Source organism: Argopecten irradians, chromosome 4 (assembly GCF_041381155.1).
Source record: "Argopecten irradians isolate NY chromosome 4, Ai_NY, whole genome shotgun sequence".
Classification (NCBI taxonomy): domain Eukaryota; kingdom Metazoa; phylum Mollusca; class Bivalvia; order Pectinida; family Pectinidae; genus Argopecten; species Argopecten irradians.
Window position 1 is genome coordinate 15,270,655 of NC_091137.1, and position 19,107 is coordinate 15,289,761.

At 36.7% G+C, this 19,107-nt stretch overlaps 1 protein-coding gene, 1 long non-coding RNA gene and 1 pseudogene across 2 annotated transcripts; 2 read left to right on the forward strand and 1 right to left on the reverse strand.

Moving 5' to 3' along the window:
- Positions 1 to 2,176, forward strand: part of LOC138322115 (ras-specific guanine nucleotide-releasing factor 1-like) — a 7,003-nt pseudogene extending 4,827 nt beyond the window's left edge.
- An 85-nt stretch (positions 2,177 to 2,261) lies between these two features.
- On the forward strand, positions 2,262 to 4,177 carry LOC138322401 (uncharacterized). Its single transcript, XR_011208388.1, has 3 exons — positions 2,262 to 2,985; positions 3,497 to 3,556; positions 3,934 to 4,177. It is a non-coding gene; the product is annotated as an uncharacterized lncRNA (long non-coding RNA).
- An 11,485-nt stretch (positions 4,178 to 15,662) lies between these two features.
- Positions 15,663 to 18,914, reverse strand: LOC138320721 (uncharacterized). Its single transcript, XM_069263890.1, has 5 exons — positions 18,563 to 18,914; positions 17,384 to 17,453; positions 17,116 to 17,166; positions 16,036 to 16,179; positions 15,663 to 15,732 (listed from the first exon to the last, which is right to left on the reverse strand). Exons 1-5 carry the CDS (start codon positions 18,734 to 18,736, stop codon positions 15,683 to 15,685), a joined length of 489 nt encoding a protein of 162 aa, XP_069119991.1. The 5' UTR covers positions 18,737 to 18,914; the 3' UTR covers positions 15,663 to 15,682.
- Positions 18,915 to 19,107: the final 193 nt, after the last annotated feature.

Consider the following 19,107-nt stretch of genomic DNA (forward strand, 5'->3'; position numbering starts at 1 on the left):
TTAAGACACATAACTATAACCCCTCAATTTTTACTGTTTTAACTTGATAATGTCAGTGCTTAAAATGGTCTCTGTGGATTGTCGTTCATATGTTTCTTGGTAACTACGTTGTATTATTTTAATATAGGCACTGGAAGGAGTTCTGCCAGCTCATCGACAGTTTACCTTCAGCATCGTTCCGTGCCTACAGACAAGCCTTGAGTGAGAACATAGACCTCCCTGTATACCATACATGTAAGTTGGTCATTGATAAGCTGATTGATCAATGTCCTTAGAAACAATAGGTAGAACAAAAACTTGTTAGTTTTATGGGGTTTAGGTATTCCAGTCCATACTGTTGATGTGCTAGACTGATTCTTGTCTTGTCTGGCCCATAGATCAAATTTCAGAAAACCATTGAATATTTTGAAGGCAGGGTTTTGAAACGTTTATAAAGATTTTACATAGGCTTATTGATAAGGCTTTCTTATATTTTGTATGAGGTTTTGTTATCAACTTTGTCCTCACCAGGAACCAGGGGACAATAGTATTGTTGGCAGTATGTGTTGTGGTCACTGTGACCTTAATTATTGATGTTTTTTGATACCTAACCTATAGGAAAAAAAAAAATCTTGTCTTCTGTCTTGATGCAGTCTTCGTTACTAATGGGAACCAAAACTTTACATGGATTCATCCCCCTAGGCAAGGAGAAATACAACTACCTACCAGAAAACTGACTTATTTTGTGACGTTAAAAGTATATATAAACAAAGCAGAACTTTATGGACTGTATAACATGTACAATATTTAATTACAACAAGGACGTATATAACAAGGATAAGTCACACTGGGGGTTTTGGGGGAAGTCCAAGGCAGGCGCTTTTGTGTTTGTGTACTGACCGTGACGTTGGGCGACGACTGATTTTCCTTTGATATCCGCCGCACAGCCTTTGATGTAGCTTGCGGGTGCGAGGGGTTACCGTCTTACTTTCTGAAGCGGGCTGTCATTTCATGAGCTGTCGAAAATTTTTTAACGAAAATTTTAAGACATATCCTCTTAAGTCTTCCGTCCTTAAAGCCAGTGATAAACGTTGTGAAATTAAATAAACTTTACATTGGTGTTTCGTACTGATTCGATAAGACAAATATTATGTTGAGAAAAATGGTTTTTATTCCCAGGTTGCATGGGCGTCTCGCATGGGTGTTAAGTAATGTTAAGAGACAGTAACAAATCTTTCTCACTTACAAATCCTTGATTACGATATTTTGTTTTTTTCCACAGTGGACTGATCCTTCAGGACCTGACCTTTATAAATATCGGTAACCAGGACTTCCTGCCAGACAAAAACGTTAACTTCGCTAAACGTTGGCAACAGTTCAACATACTGGATAGCATGAGGAGGTTCAAGAAATGGTAAATATCTGTCATCTGTGTAGTGAGGTCTGGTTTTTTCATCCCAATAAATCTTACTTATTCCACACAACACTTTATAGGTGTATAACCAGGTGATATTAGATTGAAGTAATGCAAGATTTTTGCAGTAGATGCAAAATGAAGAATATAAAATAAAAAATCACGTTTGAATATTCACGACAATGAATATCTGCTGTAACATTGAATATCAATTAACTGGGGGAAAAATCTGTAAAAATGAAAGTTATAGTGAAACCTGGGTCATTTGGAGACAGCAGCACTTATGTCTTCTCGAGTGTGTCACATGATAAGTATACTACAGACATCTGATATACTACAACTGTATGTTTATATGACTTCTCTTTTTGCAGTAATTATGAGTGCAAAAGAAATGAAAAAATCATGACTGTGTTCAATAACTTTGAGGATTACCTCAGTGAAGAAAGTTTGTGGCAGATATCCGTAAAAAATCAAACCCGAGAGAACAGTGAGGAAAAAAACGGAACCAGTGGAACCTTAATACAGGTGGACGTTCTAAACAGGAAGTTTAGGGACACTACACAGGATGTGACCTTTTAACCTTTCACTGGAATGATCATAGACTTAGCCGGTTGTTCATAGGCGACTTGGTTTGATCAACCAGAAATTTAGAGAAGAAAGTGATACAATTGACAGTGAGGTTAAATTACCAGGGGAAGTAACTCTGGTGGACAATGTAGAAGCATATCTAGATTACATGTTAGTTTGTGTGTAGTGTTGGTCGGTGCTACGCTTTTAGATAAGGATTATTTACTATTGGGACTTTCAGTTGTAAGGAAGATAAAAAGAGTAATTAAGGAGAAATTGTCAGCTGACGAGGTTACTTACACACCTAGCTTTATTTTAATTATTTCTCTAAAGACCACGGAAATTCAGTAGATAGAACAAGTTCATACAGAGACTCATGTAGAGTTTGGGAACTAAAACCGACGGCCTTTATATACAGCGGTTTGTTATGTAGAAAGTGGCCTTCATGACAATATTCTATAGTTTATAGAAGTTTTACCTATTCATGAAATACATGAGGGTCTTTTAACGCAACGTTTTATTGCGTTGTGTAGGCATTGTTTGACATATGGCTGTATTTGTTTTGTGTAAGATATAAACCTTTTGCAACTTACAGTTGGAAGCTTTATGCATTTTGCTGTAATTATCGAAAATAAGTTCTGTCAGTGAACCGTACAGGATAGGCCTGTTATATGCAAAGTAGTTATGTTGGCATGACGACAGGGTACTGTATATGCAAATACTAGTCCATATGTAGTGACATTAGGGCAGATACTAGGTGATGACAGCATGTTGACTCATCTCATTTTTATTGACCACAGTTATTCCAACCTATTGTTTGCCCCACTCTCTATACTATGTGTTTACCGTATCACACAGATCAGCCGTTATATTGATCATACAGATTATAGAGATGAGATAAGTACTAGTAGCTAGCTATAGAGATGAGATAGGTACTAGTAGCTAGCTATAGAGATGAGATAGGTACTAGTAGCTAGCTATAGAGATGAGATAGGTACTAGAAGCTAGCTATAGAGATGAGATAGGTACTAGTAGCTGCTACTAGAAGCTAGCTATAGTGATGAGATAGGAACTGGAAAGCTAGCTATAGTAGATGAGATAGGTACTAGTACTAGCCCTATAGAGCCCCCTAGCTATAGAGATCGAAGATAGGTACTATAGCTATAGAGCTGAAATAGAGATGATAGATAGGTACAAGGATATAGTAGCTAGCTATAGCTAGCTATAGAGATGAGATAGGTACTAGTAGCTAGCTATAGAGATGAGATAGGTACAAGTAGCTAGCTATAGAGATGAGATAGGTACTAGTAGCTAGCTATAGTGATGAGATAGGAACTGTAGCTAGCTATAGAGGATGAGATAGGTACTGAGTAGCCTAGCTATAGAGATGAGATAGGTACTAGTAGCTATAGAGAGTACTAGCTATAGAGATACTAGTACTAGCTAGCTAGTCTATAGAGATGAGATAGGTACTATAGTAGCTAGCTATAGAGATGAGATAGGTACTATCGAGCTAGCTATATAGAGATGAGATAGGTACTAGTAGCTAGCTATAGAGATGAGATAGGTACTGAGCTAGCTATAGAGATGAGATAGGTACTAGTAGCTAGCTATAGAGATGAGATAGGTACTAGAAGCTAGCTATAGAGATGAGATAGGTACTAGTAGCTAGCTATAGAGATGAGATAGTACTAGAGAAGCTAGTACTATAGAGATGAGAATAGGTACTAGTAGCAAGCTATAGAGATGAGATAAGTACTAGTAGCTAGCTATATGAGATGAGATAGGTACTAGTAGCTAGCTATAGAGATGAGATAGGTACTAGCAGCTAGCTATAGAGATGAGATAGGTACTAGTAGCTAGCTATAGAGATGAGATAAGTACTAGAAGCTAGCTATAGAGATGAGATAGGTACTAGTAGCTAGCTATAGAGATGAGATAGGTACAAGTAGCTAGCTATAGAGATGAGATAGGTACTAGTAGCTAGCTATAGAGATGAGATAGGTACTGAGCTAGCTATAGAGATGAGATAGGTACTAGTAGCTAGCTATAGAGATGAGATAAGTACTAGTAGCTAGCTATAGAGATGAGATAGGTACTAGTAGCTAGCTATAGAGATGAGATAGGTACTAGTAGCTAGCTATAGAGATGAGATAAGTACTAGTAGCTAGCTATAGAGATGAGGTAGGTACTAGTAGCTAGCCTCCATGTGATGAGTCTGTGGCAGTGTACTTAACTTAGTAGTGATATAATTACGTCAGGAGTTATATCCATTCACAATCACTTATAACTCAGATTAGATGAACATGACGTCGTGTGCCTGGCTTTTTGTCATCATGGCAGAAAAATTGAATTTTGAATATATATGAGGAATTATTTATTACACTATTGTGTGTTTGTAGCTATGTAAGACAAAGTGTGTATAGATGTGTATGTAAGTAAGGAATGTTGGGCTTGACCGGTGCATTATTTATTGAAGTCTGATGTTAAAAATTGTTGAAGTTTTATATGGTGACTGTACACAACGTAAATGACACTTTAGCACATTATTATGATGATCATTGTGGTGGCTAAATGGTTAAGGATGACCTGATGTATTTATACCACACTAACTAAAGAGTTCTCACATTACAATGGTCCACAACAAATGTTAAAGGTGTTCTGACGTATTATACCACACTGACTAAAGAGTACTCAGTAACATTACAAAGGTCCACAACAAATGCACATATTAATGATGATCTGTTAAATGGTCTAAGGTGACATTACCACACTGACTAAAGAGTTCTCACATTACAATGGTACCACAACAAATGGTTAAGGTGTACTGACATTATACCACACTGACTAAAGAGTTTCTCACATTACAAATAGACCACAACAAATGGTTAAGGTGTTTTTTTTTTCTGTTTTATTTTTTTTTTTTTTTTTTTTTTTTTTTTTTTTTTTTTATTTTACCACACTATTTTTATATTTTTTTTTTTTTTTTTTTTTTTTTTTGTTTTTTTTTTATCTCACTAACTTTTTTTTTTTCATTTTTTTTTTTTTTTGGACCACAACAAATGGTTTAGGTGTTTCCTGACGTATTATACCACACTGACTAAAGAGTTCTCACATTACAATAGACCACAACAAATGGTTAAGGTGTTCTGACATACTCACACTAACTAAAGAGTTCTCACATTATAATGGACCACAACAAATGGTTAAGGTGTTCTGACATACCACACTAACTAAAGAGTTCCTCACATTACAATGGACCACAACAAATGGTTAAGGTGTTCTGACATACCACACTGACTAAAGTATTTCTCACATTACAATAGACCACAACAAATGGTTAAGGTGTTCTGACGTATTATACCACACTAACTAAAGAGTTCTCACATTACAATGGTCCACAACAAATGGTTAAGGTGTTCTGACGTATTATACCACACAAACTAAAGAGTTCTCACATTAGAATGGACCACAACAAATGGTTAAGGTGTTCTGACATATCACACTAACTAAAGAGTTCTCACATTACAATAGACCACAACAAATGGTTAAGGTATTCTGACGTATTATACCACACTAACTAAAGAGTTCTCACATTACAATGACCACAACAAATGGTTAAGGTATTCTGACATACCACACTAACTAAAGAGTTCTCACATTACAATAGAACACAACAAATGGTTAAGGTGTTCTGACATACCACACTGACTAAAGAGTTCTCACATTACAATAGACCACAACAAATGGTTAAGTTGTTCTGACGTATTATACCACACTGACTAAAGAGTTCTCACATTACAATAGACCACAACAAATGGTTAAGGTGTTCTGACGTATTATACCACACTAACTAAAGAGTTCTCACATTATAATGGACCACAACAAATGGTTAAGGTGTTCTGACATATCACACTAACTAAAGAGTTCTCACATTACAATAGACCACAACAAATGGTTAAGGTATTCTGACGTATTATACCACACTGACTAAAGAGTTCTCACATTACAATAGACCACAACAAATGGTTAAGGTGTTCTGACGTATTATACCACACTAACTAAAGAGTTCTCACATTACAATGGATCACAACAAATGGTTAAGGTGTTCTGACATATTATACCACACTAACTAAAGAGTTCTCACATTACAATGGTCCACAACAAATGGTTAAGGTATTCTGACATATCACACTAACTAAAGAGTTCTCACATTACAATAGACCACAACAAATGGTTAAGGTATTCTGACATACCACACTAACTAAAGAGTTCTCACATTACAATAACCACAACAAATGGTTAGGTGTTCTGACATACCACACTAACTAAAGAGTTCTCACATTATAATGGACCACAACAAATTGGGTTTAAGGTGTTCTGACATACCACACTAACTAAAGAGTTCTCACATTATAATTGGACCACAACAAATGTTAACGGTGTTCTGACATACCCACCATAACTAAAGAGTTCTCACATTACATTGGACCATCAACAAATGGTTAAGGTGTTCTGACGTATTATACCCACACTAACTAAATAGTTCTCACATTATAATGGACCACCACAACAAATGGTTAAGGTCTCCTGACATTTTACCACGGGGGCCCTCCACCTCTGGGTCTCATGTTGGTAAACTCTCAGGAAATACGATCAACTGTTTCATATTTTATTTACGTTTTTTAAGTGGTTTGCCTTGTGTACAGCCACAGTTGTATATTTAGTTAGGCCTGCAGTATTGAGTGCTGTAAGGTACTGGGTTATGGTACGCATGTAATGTTGGAGGCATTCACTTTCATTTTGAGGTGACAATTGGGTGAACTAGTTTTAGTTATCTGTAGCGATATTGTACAGCCATATTGAATGTGTTCATTGATGTCTTGTATAAGATATTCATATGTAATATATATGTTATAGAGCACTTGTTAGTGTCCAAGCTCCCAAATGTACCATGTCATGTTTATTTATATGTTATTATATTATTGACTAAGGGATAGTTGTTAATAATGTCATTACATTTGTTTGTTCATAGGTTACATGTAACGTTAGTGACACTCATTTATTGAAGGGGATTATATGCATGTCATAGAGGGAAAGGAGTATTGACAAACACTGGCCTATCTGGACAGTTTAGGAGCTGTAAATATTATTCAATTGTATAATCATGCTAGATATTCCACATGTCATTCTATCAATATAAATAAAAGTCTTTTCTTGTCTCAATCACATGGAACAAAAGTCAGGGACCACAGTGTTATTCTTGCAAAACTTGGGCCAATAAATTCAGTAATTGACCCATCCCCATTTATTTCTTGGGTAGGGTGCGATGCTTACTCGCTGGTAAATTACTGTAGTACATGTTATATGGATATGGAAGTATGGTAAACATCTGACATACACTGTATGGACACTGGTGTCTGGCACCTACAATATGTTCTTAGATAAACTTTGTTTAAAAGGTCAATGTTTTTTCACCAGTGGTCAAGTAAAAAACATTTTATACCAAATATATCATATCATATAACTGCCATAGGCAAAATCATGATCTATTGGTATATATTCTTCTATGCAATATGCATCATAAAATAGGATTTGTAGCTTTTCCCCTCTTTTCTCTTAAACTTTAATGAGGATTTACAATCAATAATCCTTCCTCAGGGAACTAAAGGTTGGGATTGGAAGTCGCAAGTTGTAAGTCCTTGATTTAATGGGTTTTCGAAACGGCATTATACATTTTTAAAATAGGAATGTTAAAACGAGATCAATAATTTTGTTAGAGTCGCAGAAGTTACAAACTATACATTTACTAGCACAACTTATCATCACTTCAGAAATTTTTAATCAGAATAAACAAATGTTAATTTTCATAACGCGGGTCGTTTTTATGTTTCCCGCCGTCGTCACTAAATGCCGCGCGGTAGTTTGACTATCACTGCGCCAGACGGGCAAAACAGCGAAATGAACTGTTATCGTACATTAGACAGAGAATCTTGCATATGTTTGGTGTTGTAACCACGTCTTAAGCCATCGATATATATATTTTCTTTTGTTATTAATGTTTTTAAGAAACCTATAAATTTTGCTCCGAAAAGGTAGTGGGCCTTTAAGGACATTTTACAGATACTAGACATCCATCAGTCGCTAGTGTGGTTCTACATTTGGAGGACCCTAGATAAATTATTGCATGATTCCATCCCTATTCCTTAACTAAAATGTTTCCATAGACACAGTAAAGATTTTAAGTTTTCAATAGGAACAGTACAGATGATAAGTTCTTCAAATCTGTAATTTTTGCCTTTGGAAAATTTAAAATTAAGGAAATTTCATCAGTTGAGGAAGGTTTGTGAAACTGAGAATTGGTTTTGTTTTATTGAACACAAATTTTGTCATAGTTTGTGGTCAGTTATGTTATAAAAAAAAAATGTAGTTATACTGCGCATTGTTGTGATAGAACTTATGCATTACAGAGATCATTTAATACATTACTAATGTAGTATCATTCACACAAATCATTTTTGTAATTTACATCAGACATTGTTCTGTGTTATTATGTTGGTCCTGTATAGGTGGTCAGGTCTGGGTATTATGTCCACATAATTGTACCAAGTCTGAGCAATGCTTTCCATAGATCTGTATCACTTGGATGTTTTGTACTGGCAAAGCAAAAAAAAATGGAACTGCTGATATTGGTTAGAGGTTAAACCCTCTCTTATAGAATTATCAATTCCAATACATCAATTAATGTATTGTTCTGCAAGAAAATTCAAGGTACAGAGGTGTGTACAATTTGAAATACCATCAAAGAATGTCACCTTCTCAATCATTGTGAGTAACTTAGAAAGATTTTGGATCCACTCTGAGGGAAATTTGTATGGAAAATAGTTATAATACAGGCTATAAATGGAGTGATAAATGTGAAGACTGGCAGGTAATAGTGTGTAAAGGGAGAGATATGGGGAGTTATAATGTTAGATCATCTTTATCATGGTTTAGTGTCCATATGTAACAGCCATTGTTAATGTTTCCCTCATTTCACCAATGTCTCAAGAGTATCACCGTTGTACTTACCACTTAGTAAATACATTTCCCTCCCTCACAAATCTCTCAAAAGTCAACTACTCCTCATTACTTACTATTTATCATACATACTAAATCTCCCTCAATACTTAGTACTTACCACTAAATATCTCTTAATACACTTAGTACTTACCACTAAATCTCCCTCAATACTTAGTACTTACCACTAAATCTCCCTTAATACTTAGTACTTACCACTAAATTCTCCCTCAATACTTAGTACTTACCACTAAAATTTCCCTTAATACTTAGTACTTACCTCTAAATCTCCCTTAATACTTAGTACTTACCTCTAAATCTCCCTTAATACTTAGTACTTACCACTAAATATCCCTTAATACTGAATACTTACCACTAAATCTCCCTCAATACTTAGTACTTACCACTAAATCTCCCTTAATACTTAGTACTTACCACTAAATCTTCCTTAATAGAATACTTAGTACTTACCACTAAATCATCCCTTAATACTTAGTACTTACCACTAAATCTCCCTTGATACTTAGTACTTACCTCAAAATCTTGCTTAATAGTATACTTAGTACTTACCACTTAATCTCTCCTTAATACTAAGTACTTCCCATTAAAGAATACTTAGTACTAACCACTAAATCTCCCATTAAAGAATACTTAGTACTTACCACTAAATCTCCCTTAATACTAAGTACTTTCCCATTAAAGAATACTTAGTACTTTACCACTAAATCTCCCATTAAAGAATACTTAGTACTTACCACTAAATCTCCCATTAAAGAATACTTAGTACTTGCATCTAAATCTCCCTCACAAGTCTTCCAGATATTTATTGCTTATTATTTATAACACATACTTACGGTATCTCCCTTTTCCTCACAAATCGCTAGTAGGAAACTTGCAAACTAGATTCCCTTGCCTTACAATTCTCCCCAGTTGGACACATCAAATAGTACTTATTATTGGTTATACATACTGTATCTCCCTCGCCTCACAGATCTCCCCCAGTAGAACACTCTAGTACTGTATCTGTTATACATACTGTATCTCCCTCACCTTACAGATCTCCCCCAGTAGAACACTCTAGTACTGTATCTGTTATACATACTGTATCTCCCTCGCCTCACAGATCTCCCCCAGTAGAACACTCTAGTACTTTATCTGTTATACATACAATTCATCCTCCCGCCTCACAGATCTCCCCAGTAGAACACTCTAGTACTGTATCTGTTATACATACTGTATCTCCCTCGCCTCACAGATCTCCCCCAGTAGAACACTCTAGTACTGTATCTGTTATACATACCGTATCATCCTCGCCTCACAGATCTTCCCCAGTAGAACACACTAGTACTGTATCTGTTATACATACTGTATCTCCCTCACCTCACAGATCTCCTCCAGTAGAACACTCTAGTACTGTATCTGTTATACATACTGTACCTCACAGATCTCCCAGTCACTAGTACTGTATCTGTTATACACTGATCACCTTACAGATCTCCCCCAGTAGAAACACTCAAGTACTGTATCTGTTATACATACTGTATCTCCCTGTATCTAGAACACTCTTATACATACTGTCCCCCATAGAACACTCTCATACTGTACCTCCCTCACAGATCTCCCCCAGTAGAACACTCTAGTACTTTATCTGTTATACATACTGTATCTCCCTCGCCTCACAGATCTCCTCCAGTAGAACACACTAGTACTGTATCTGTTATACATACTGTATCTCCCTCGCCTCACAGATCTCCCCTAGTAGAACACTCTAGTACTGTATCTGTTATACATACTGTATCTCCCTCGCCTCACAGATCTCCCCCAGTAGAACACTCTAGTACTTTATCTGTTATACATACTGTATCTCCCTTGCCTCACAGATCTCCCCCAGTAGAACACTCTAGTACTGTATCTGTTATACATACTGTATCTCCCTCGCCTCACAGATCTCCCCCAGTAGAACACTCTAGTACTGTATCTGTTATACATGCTGTATCTCCCTCACCTCACAGATCTCCTCCAGTAGAAAACTTACCACAATCCTTGTACAATACCTTCCCCAGACCTAAAGTACTTGTTGGGCCAGATACATCACTTCCCTTTATTTAACCTTTAGACCTGTTGGTGTGTAAGGATTGGAGTGATGGATGATAGTTTACAAGTGTTGTAGTATCTTTAGCTGGTTACAATTCCGTTACTACTACCAACAAGGATATCCTCTCCACAATACAGACCCATACATGATTAATTTACTTCCATGTATACAAATCAATATCAAAGCAAAACATCAGAAATGATTAATATGTCCTGATTAACCTTTTTAGGTCATCTGACCCGAAGGGTCAGGATGACCTATAGTCGTCATGTTTCGTCCGTCGTCGTCCGCCGTGCGCCGTCCGCCGTCCGCCGTGCGTTAATTTTTCACATTTTGAACTTCTTCTCAAGTTCTACCAGTGCGTTTTGGCTGAAACTTGCATGAAATGATCCTGCCATAGTCCCGACAAAGTGTTGTTATTTTTCGGGTCGATCCGAAATTCAAAATGGCCGCCACAGCCGCCATCTTGAAAACACATTTTGAACTTCTTCTCAAGTTCTACCGGTGCAATTAGGCTGAAACTTGCATGAAATGATCCTGACATGGTCCCGACAAAGTGTTGTTATTTTTCGGGTCGATCCGAAATCCAAGATGGCCGCCAAAGCCGCCATCTTGAAAGCACATTTTGAACTTCTTCTCAAGTTCTACCGGTGCGATTTGGCTGAAACTGGCATGAAATGATCCTGATATGGTCCCGACTAAGTGTTGTTATTTTTCGGGTCGATCCGTAATTCAAGATGGCCGCCACAGCCGCCATCTTGAAAATACATTTTGAACTTCTTCTCAAGTTCTACCAGTGCGTTTTGGCTGAAACTTGCATGAAATGATCCTGACATGGTCCCGACTAAGTGTTGTTATTTTTCGTGTCGATCCGAAATTCAAAATGGCCGCCAAAGCCGCCACCTTGAAAACACATTTTGAACTTCTTCTCAAGTTCTACCGGTGCGATTAGGCTGAAACTTGCATGAAATGATCCTGACATGGTCCCGACAAAGTGTTGTTATTTTTCGGGTCGATCCGAAATTCAAGATGGCCGCCACAACCGCCATCTTGAAAACACATTTTGAACTTCTTCTCAAGTTCTACCGGTGCGATTTGGCTGAAACTGGCATGAAATGATCCTGATATGGCCCGACAAAGTGTTCTTATTTTTCGGGTCGATCCGTAATCCAAGATAGCCGCCAAAGCCGTCATCTTGAAAATACATTTTGAACTTCTCAAGTTCTACCAGTGCGATTTGGCTGAAACTTGCATGAAATGATCCTGACATGGTCCTGACAAAGTGTTGTTATTTTTCGGGTCAATCGGAAAACCAAGATGGCCGCCACAGCCGCCATCTTTAAAACACATTTTGAACTTCTTCTCAAGTTGTGCGATTTGGCTGAAACTTGCATGAAATGATCCTGACATGGTCCCGACAAAGTATTGTTACATCTCTTGTTGATCCCAAATCGAAGATGGCTACCATGACACTATATCTAATTAATTTCCTATATGTTAAGGCCCTTGGGCCTCTTGTTTGAAAGAAAATTTGTTGAAAGAAATTGAAAATGATCCTGACACGGTCCTGACAAAGTGACACCATATGAAATTAAATTTACTATTGCCAAGGTAGTCAGATGACCGTTAAGGCCCTTTGGGCCTCTTGTTCTCTGATAAAACATATTTGGCTCTCCCTACAATAAACAGAGAAACCCTGTACTAGTTTGGTAATGATGATTAAACAAAATTCTATACATTTAGCTTGTTTACATACAAAAATAATTTACTAGATGCTCAACTTGAATTGTTTTCATACCAAGATATGTTGCTTATGTTATAGAAATAAAATCTATTATAAAAAAAGTTTGCAACAGATACCTCAAACCTTGGAACCACCTAGATTTACAAAATACAAAGAATACAGTGTATATAACTTTATAGTACTAATCTTCCTGACTGTGCCTTGAATTGTAATGCAATTCAAGTTTTAAAAAAGTGCTTTTAACTTGGTTTTGTTATATTTTTGTTTTTTGTTAAAATTCATCCCACTTTATTTTAATTGCACATTTTGTCAAAAGAATATTATACAGCTTTCATATTTGAAAAATAGTGGAAGTACTTGGTGATTTACAAGCTTTATTTATGGTGATATGATTGTTTGATTGTGAAGGGATTTTCACATGCTATGTTGCTTTTATCACAGTGTGACCAAAGATTTTAGAACCAGCATGATTGATCTCCCCTACAAAGTGATCTCCCCTACGCTCCGAACATCATTGATAAATGAATAAAGGTAACTTGTTGTGGATGTCAATAATCAACTACCAAAAAAATTGTCATGAAATTGATGTTAAATTAACAACTTTATGCTGCATTTAACCCTATAAGAAAATATAACTGATAACTATATTGATATCATAAGTTTGAACATATAAATTATAAACATTGGTTTAAGTATTAAAATAAAGTCTTTTCCATAGGGTGTTCACCAAGGGGAAGCAGTAACACATTAAATTTGATGATACTTGTGTATCTGTTTATCTGTAGATAATGTTATACTGGTATGCTGCCAGATGTTTATTTATTTATACAATGTTAATGAGTTACCAGTATTTATGCATATTAACCCTATGTAATTACGTAATGTAGTATGAACTTGTGCGTGTATTTACAAATATCTCAATGAATTTCTTTTCAAAAGTGTACATTTCGTTAATCATGTGTAAAGTATCAATAGGAGTGAATATTTAAAAACTTGTGTAATATTTGTGTACACTGTATTATGTTATTTATACCCATCCATAGACTGTGGTACTGTATATCTGTGTCAGTTTTACAATGTGTTAATGGTGCATAGGTTTGTTATGTTAAATCGCTGATGAACCCATTCTTTGTCAATGTGATATTTCTCCCTTCTCCTCTCTCTCTATCCATGTGTTGTGTGTCCTCATCACTCTCATCTTCTCATTATCACAGACACTAAGCTGTACCAAGACATACAGAAATAACATAAATAAAACTGTCAATACAGTAGAGTCTTATTGTCTGTTATACAATAAAACATGATCCTAACCACATCCTGGGAACAACCTAATGACTTTGTTATATGCATGCTAATATACACAAGGGTTTTATTTATTGGGACTGCAGTCCTTATTGGGTCAAGCATACCTTTAGGGGACAGTTAAAGGGACTGTGGTCCTTATTGGGTCAAATATGCCCTGAGGGGACAGTTTAAGGGACTGCAGTCCTTATTGGGTCAAGCATACCTTGAGGGGACAGTTTAAGGGACTGTCGTCCTTATTGGGTCAAATATGCCTTGAGGGGACAGTTAAAGGGACTGTCGTCCTTATTGGGTCAAATATGCCTTGAGGGGACAGTTTAAGGGACTGTGGTCCTTATTGGGTCAAATATGCCTTGAGGGGACAGTTTAAGGGACTGCAGTCCTTATTGGGTCAAATATGCCTTGAGGGGACAGTTTAAGGGACTGTCGTCCTTATTGGGTCAAATATGCCTTGAGGGGACAGTTTAAGGGACTGTCGTCCTTATTGGGTCAAATATGCCTTGAGGGGACAGTTTAAGGGACTGCAGTCCTTATTGGGTCAAATATGCTTTGAGGGGACAGTGAAGGGACTCTGGTCCTTAATTGGGTCAAGTATGCCTTGAGGGGACAGTTAAAGGGACTGCAGTCCTTATTGGGTCAAATATGCCTTGAGGAGACAGTTTAAGGGACTGCAGTCCTAATTGGGTCAAACATGCCTTTAGGGTACAATTAAAGGGACTGCAGTCCTTATTGGGTCAAACATGTCTTTAGGGGACGGTTAAAGGGACTGGGAGACCAGTGACATCAGCATCTAATGTGAATGTTACACAGATCACTTTGAATTGGTGATGAATATGGTGCAGAGTTGACCTAAAACCAAGGCTCTTAATGATACCTTTATAAAGGACAATTGACATGGATGAAAGATGTTCCATCTTAAGATGTAAGTGCTGCACAGGCGACCTTTGATCAATAAAATCGATGTTTGTGTTGAGGTCGACTTTCTGGCCTGAGAAGTCTGTATTTGCGTATATGACCTTTTGGTCAATGAAAATTGCATAGGTAATGAATGCTGTACATTTAATTTATTGTCCAATGACATAGGGAACTTTTGGACAATAAAAGTGACATTGGTATCTGCAATTGACCTTTTGGACAATAAAAGTGGCATTGGTATGCTGCAGTTGACCTGTGGGCAAATTAAATGTACATTGGCGGTGATTGCTGTACAGTTGATTTGGTCAATACAACCAGCATACCGGGTGGGTGTATTCATGTATGTTTCAGTTTACATTGACTGGTATATGCTTTTCAGATGACGTGTAGACTAGTAACATTGAGGAGTATGCTGCTCGCTGTTGACGTTATGGAGTTTTGGCTAACGTTAGTGCATACTCTTAGCATAGACTTCAAAAATAGAAATTAACAAATTTTATTTGTTTATTTGTTTACTTTGCCAGTTACTTTTCAGTCACAATTCTAATTTTGTATCGTTATAAACAAAAAAGAAAAAGAAACGTTAATTAAAGTTTGACATATTCGTTTATTCGTTGCTTTTGACCGGCGGGTATCTTGACAGAATCAGATTGGGAACTGAAACACAAAAATAAACTCCGTCATTATATTACATTTACTTATGGCTCCTGTTTCACACAGTGTATTTGGCGATATTAGAGATCTTTACATTTGCTACACCGACAGGAAAATGATTTTAGTCGGCAAGATACAGAAGATAAAACCTAGCAACATATAAAAAGACATGTATGCGGCAAACCAGTAAAGAATTCGATCATACTTAAAATACTGACGCAATGTACGGTGCTTTAATCATGGTCTCTAGCAATGTAGCTGTAATGACAATACATATACGTTTCAAATTAATCAATCCGACCCTACCTATACCAGTGGCTGGACCGCCGGGCGGGGTGTGGCTGAACCGTGATGCTTTCGGGAAGTTGACGTCAGGTAATCGACCTGCTGGGTCGCGGTAGCTGACCCGGGATGTGGTGGTCTCCGTGTACACGACGGCCGGGGCCTTACCTGGAAGTAATCATGGACTACGTTATCGTCACACCATAATTGTCATGACAAAGAAAACTTTGAAGCAATCTATTCATTTCTCCAGTCTACAAAGATATTATATGTAGCATCCACTATATTTTCCTTATTATAAGTCGCGCCTGAATAAGCTGAAAAGACCCCTTTTTATACCACCCCATCCAAACCCCGTTTTTGTACACGTATAAACCGCACTAGAGTACAAGCCATGGTCAGTACTGACTGTAATCTGTCGGTAATTCGATAAAATGAAGATACATCTACAATAATGTAAAAATATAATTGTCTGTGAAGTGTATATGCAGATATTGAAATTTCCAATTCACAATTCTGAGTCAATGAAGTTCAATTACTGGTTAATTTCTTCACTTTGAAACAGTAAAATGTATCTGGAAAGATTGAACGAAATAGATACGCTTATTAATCAAATATACCGTATAGCATTTTATACTGCGTTAGACCAATGTACATGTATATGTACATGTATACATATGGTATGTTGTAATCATGTACAATGCATATATAGTACATTTTAATTTTGCGCATGAAAAGTATTAATATCATCAATTCACGATGATCGTTGTTAAGAAATGTTATTTTAATGTAAGACATTAGATCACTCGAAACAAAGTCTGCTCTAATAAGCATTGGACGTTTTCCTCTGTCTGATAGCATAACGAGCATGGTTGGTCTCCACTGTGTCGAATGGAAACATGCTTTATAATTAGTTACAATTCTACATATATCTGTGATAAAATTATCAATATTTGATACCTCGGTCACAACTATTATACGAAGACAACACGAATATACCATAGCCTTCCAAAACACACAGACATTCATGATCACTTACATAGCACACTGTCACCCTTACTAAATGACCGTATAGTTATGATAGGACATAAGTTTTCTATGTACCTAATTCGTTGACGTGTCGTATGAGAGGTCCACAGCTGAAGTTCACCCATCCTGGAATAGATCATACAAATCATATCAATAGATATAGTAATGTAGGCGGTAATCCAGTGTCTTAACAGTATCTAGATTTATACGAATCAAACTAGTCGAAAGATCTAGTAATCAACATTCAATTTAATTCATTTGTCAGTTTTGTTATAAGAAAATTATTCAATGATAGTCATAATTCAATATCACTTATCATTTATGTATCAAGTAAGGGACTTACTTAGGTGGTCGACCATGGATGGAATCCTCCGGGATATTTTGTTGAAATCGGGGTGCCAAATACCATACGACTAAAAAAGACACAGCAAATCATTATTTGTTAAAGATGCTCCACCGCCGACAGAGCATAAATGATATTCATTATTTGAACAATAATATGTGTTTAATCGTGTATATATATATATATATATGTCTAATCAACACAAAAAAATTGCCTTTAGTGCATACGAAATCAGTACATCATTCCATAAAGGATATAGTGCGACGGATTTTTTTCGGGATGCAAATAATCATTTTTGATATTTTTTACTTGAAGTAAAATTAGAAGCTCTAAATTTTCAACGATGGTAATGGTGTAAAGTAAGTAACTTTTGTAACTGAAGAAAAATACCAAATCGTCTGCTGCTGTTTTTGACAGTGAAAAAATACCATTTGTCAGCGGTGGAGCATCTTTAAACATTCTTTCAACCAAAGCATGCAACAAAGCAGCGGAAAGCCAAGTCCCCTTATACGTAATAAAGGACTAAAACGGTTACCGCATCACAAGGTAACATTTGGGTAGCACCGGTACCATTGAATACTAATTGGTTACTAATTTTAAGATTATAACAAACATCTTGGTGCCAACAAAATTGCACCGTTAAAATTATTGTTCGCTATACATACACTGAAATTCAACATCTTGTGTGATCCTTAACAGTGTAAACCACGAATTCGTTTAAAGGTCCACTACCTTTCCGAAACGGCTTTTAATTTTTAAAATGGGAAAGTAAAACGAGATCGATATTTTTGTATAGTCGCTAAAGTTATTAACTTACCGTTAATACTACACGTGTCATCACATTCTGAACAATTTGATTGAAATAAATAAAATGTTAATTTTCATAACGCGGGTCGTCTTATGTTTCCCGCCGTCGTCCTAAATACCGCGCGGTACTTGACTATCACTGCGCCAGACGGCAAAACAGCGAAATAACTCTCCACTGTTATCAAACATTACGCAGGAAATCTTGCATATGTTTGGTGTTGTAACCTCATCTTAGGCCATTGGTATATATTTTCTGATGTTATTAATGTTTTTAAGAAACCTTTATGTTTTCCTCCGGAAAGGTAGTGGGCCTTTAAAGTATGTTCGCTATAATCAAGTTTACTTTATATGTGATAACCTTGTTGAACGTACCGGCTTTTCCTGGCTAATTAGCTGGTATCGCAATCCCGGGGGGTGGGGATTCGCCACTCTTGTGGGAGACAGAATCCGTGGGAGATAGCGTGGTTTTGTTGTCTCGAACCCACCGTAGTCAGACAGGGTGGTACTGCGTGGTTTTCGGGTTCGCTTTGTGAAAACGTTTGCCATTTTCACAACAACGGATTGCAAAGACGGCTGTCGAATCCCGGGCTGCTGTTTCTAGTCCCAACCCAGCGGATATGCACCTATTCTACCAGTTCTTTACATCACTAGACATATGTTACAGGTATACATTTACATCAGCAGGTAACTATGTAACGTCATAGCTTTATGACGTCATAAAATAGCCGAGTACAGGGTATTGTGACGTCACAATTGACTATTAGCCTGAATATCTCTCAGTTTTTAACGTTAAGGTTAAAGAAACATTGGAATGGCTGTCTTTTTATTTCGCAAAAACTAGCATTATAACATTATAACATGATTGTAGTGACTACAGATCATACAATAGATAGTTAATCGGTTGTGTGAATGGGTTT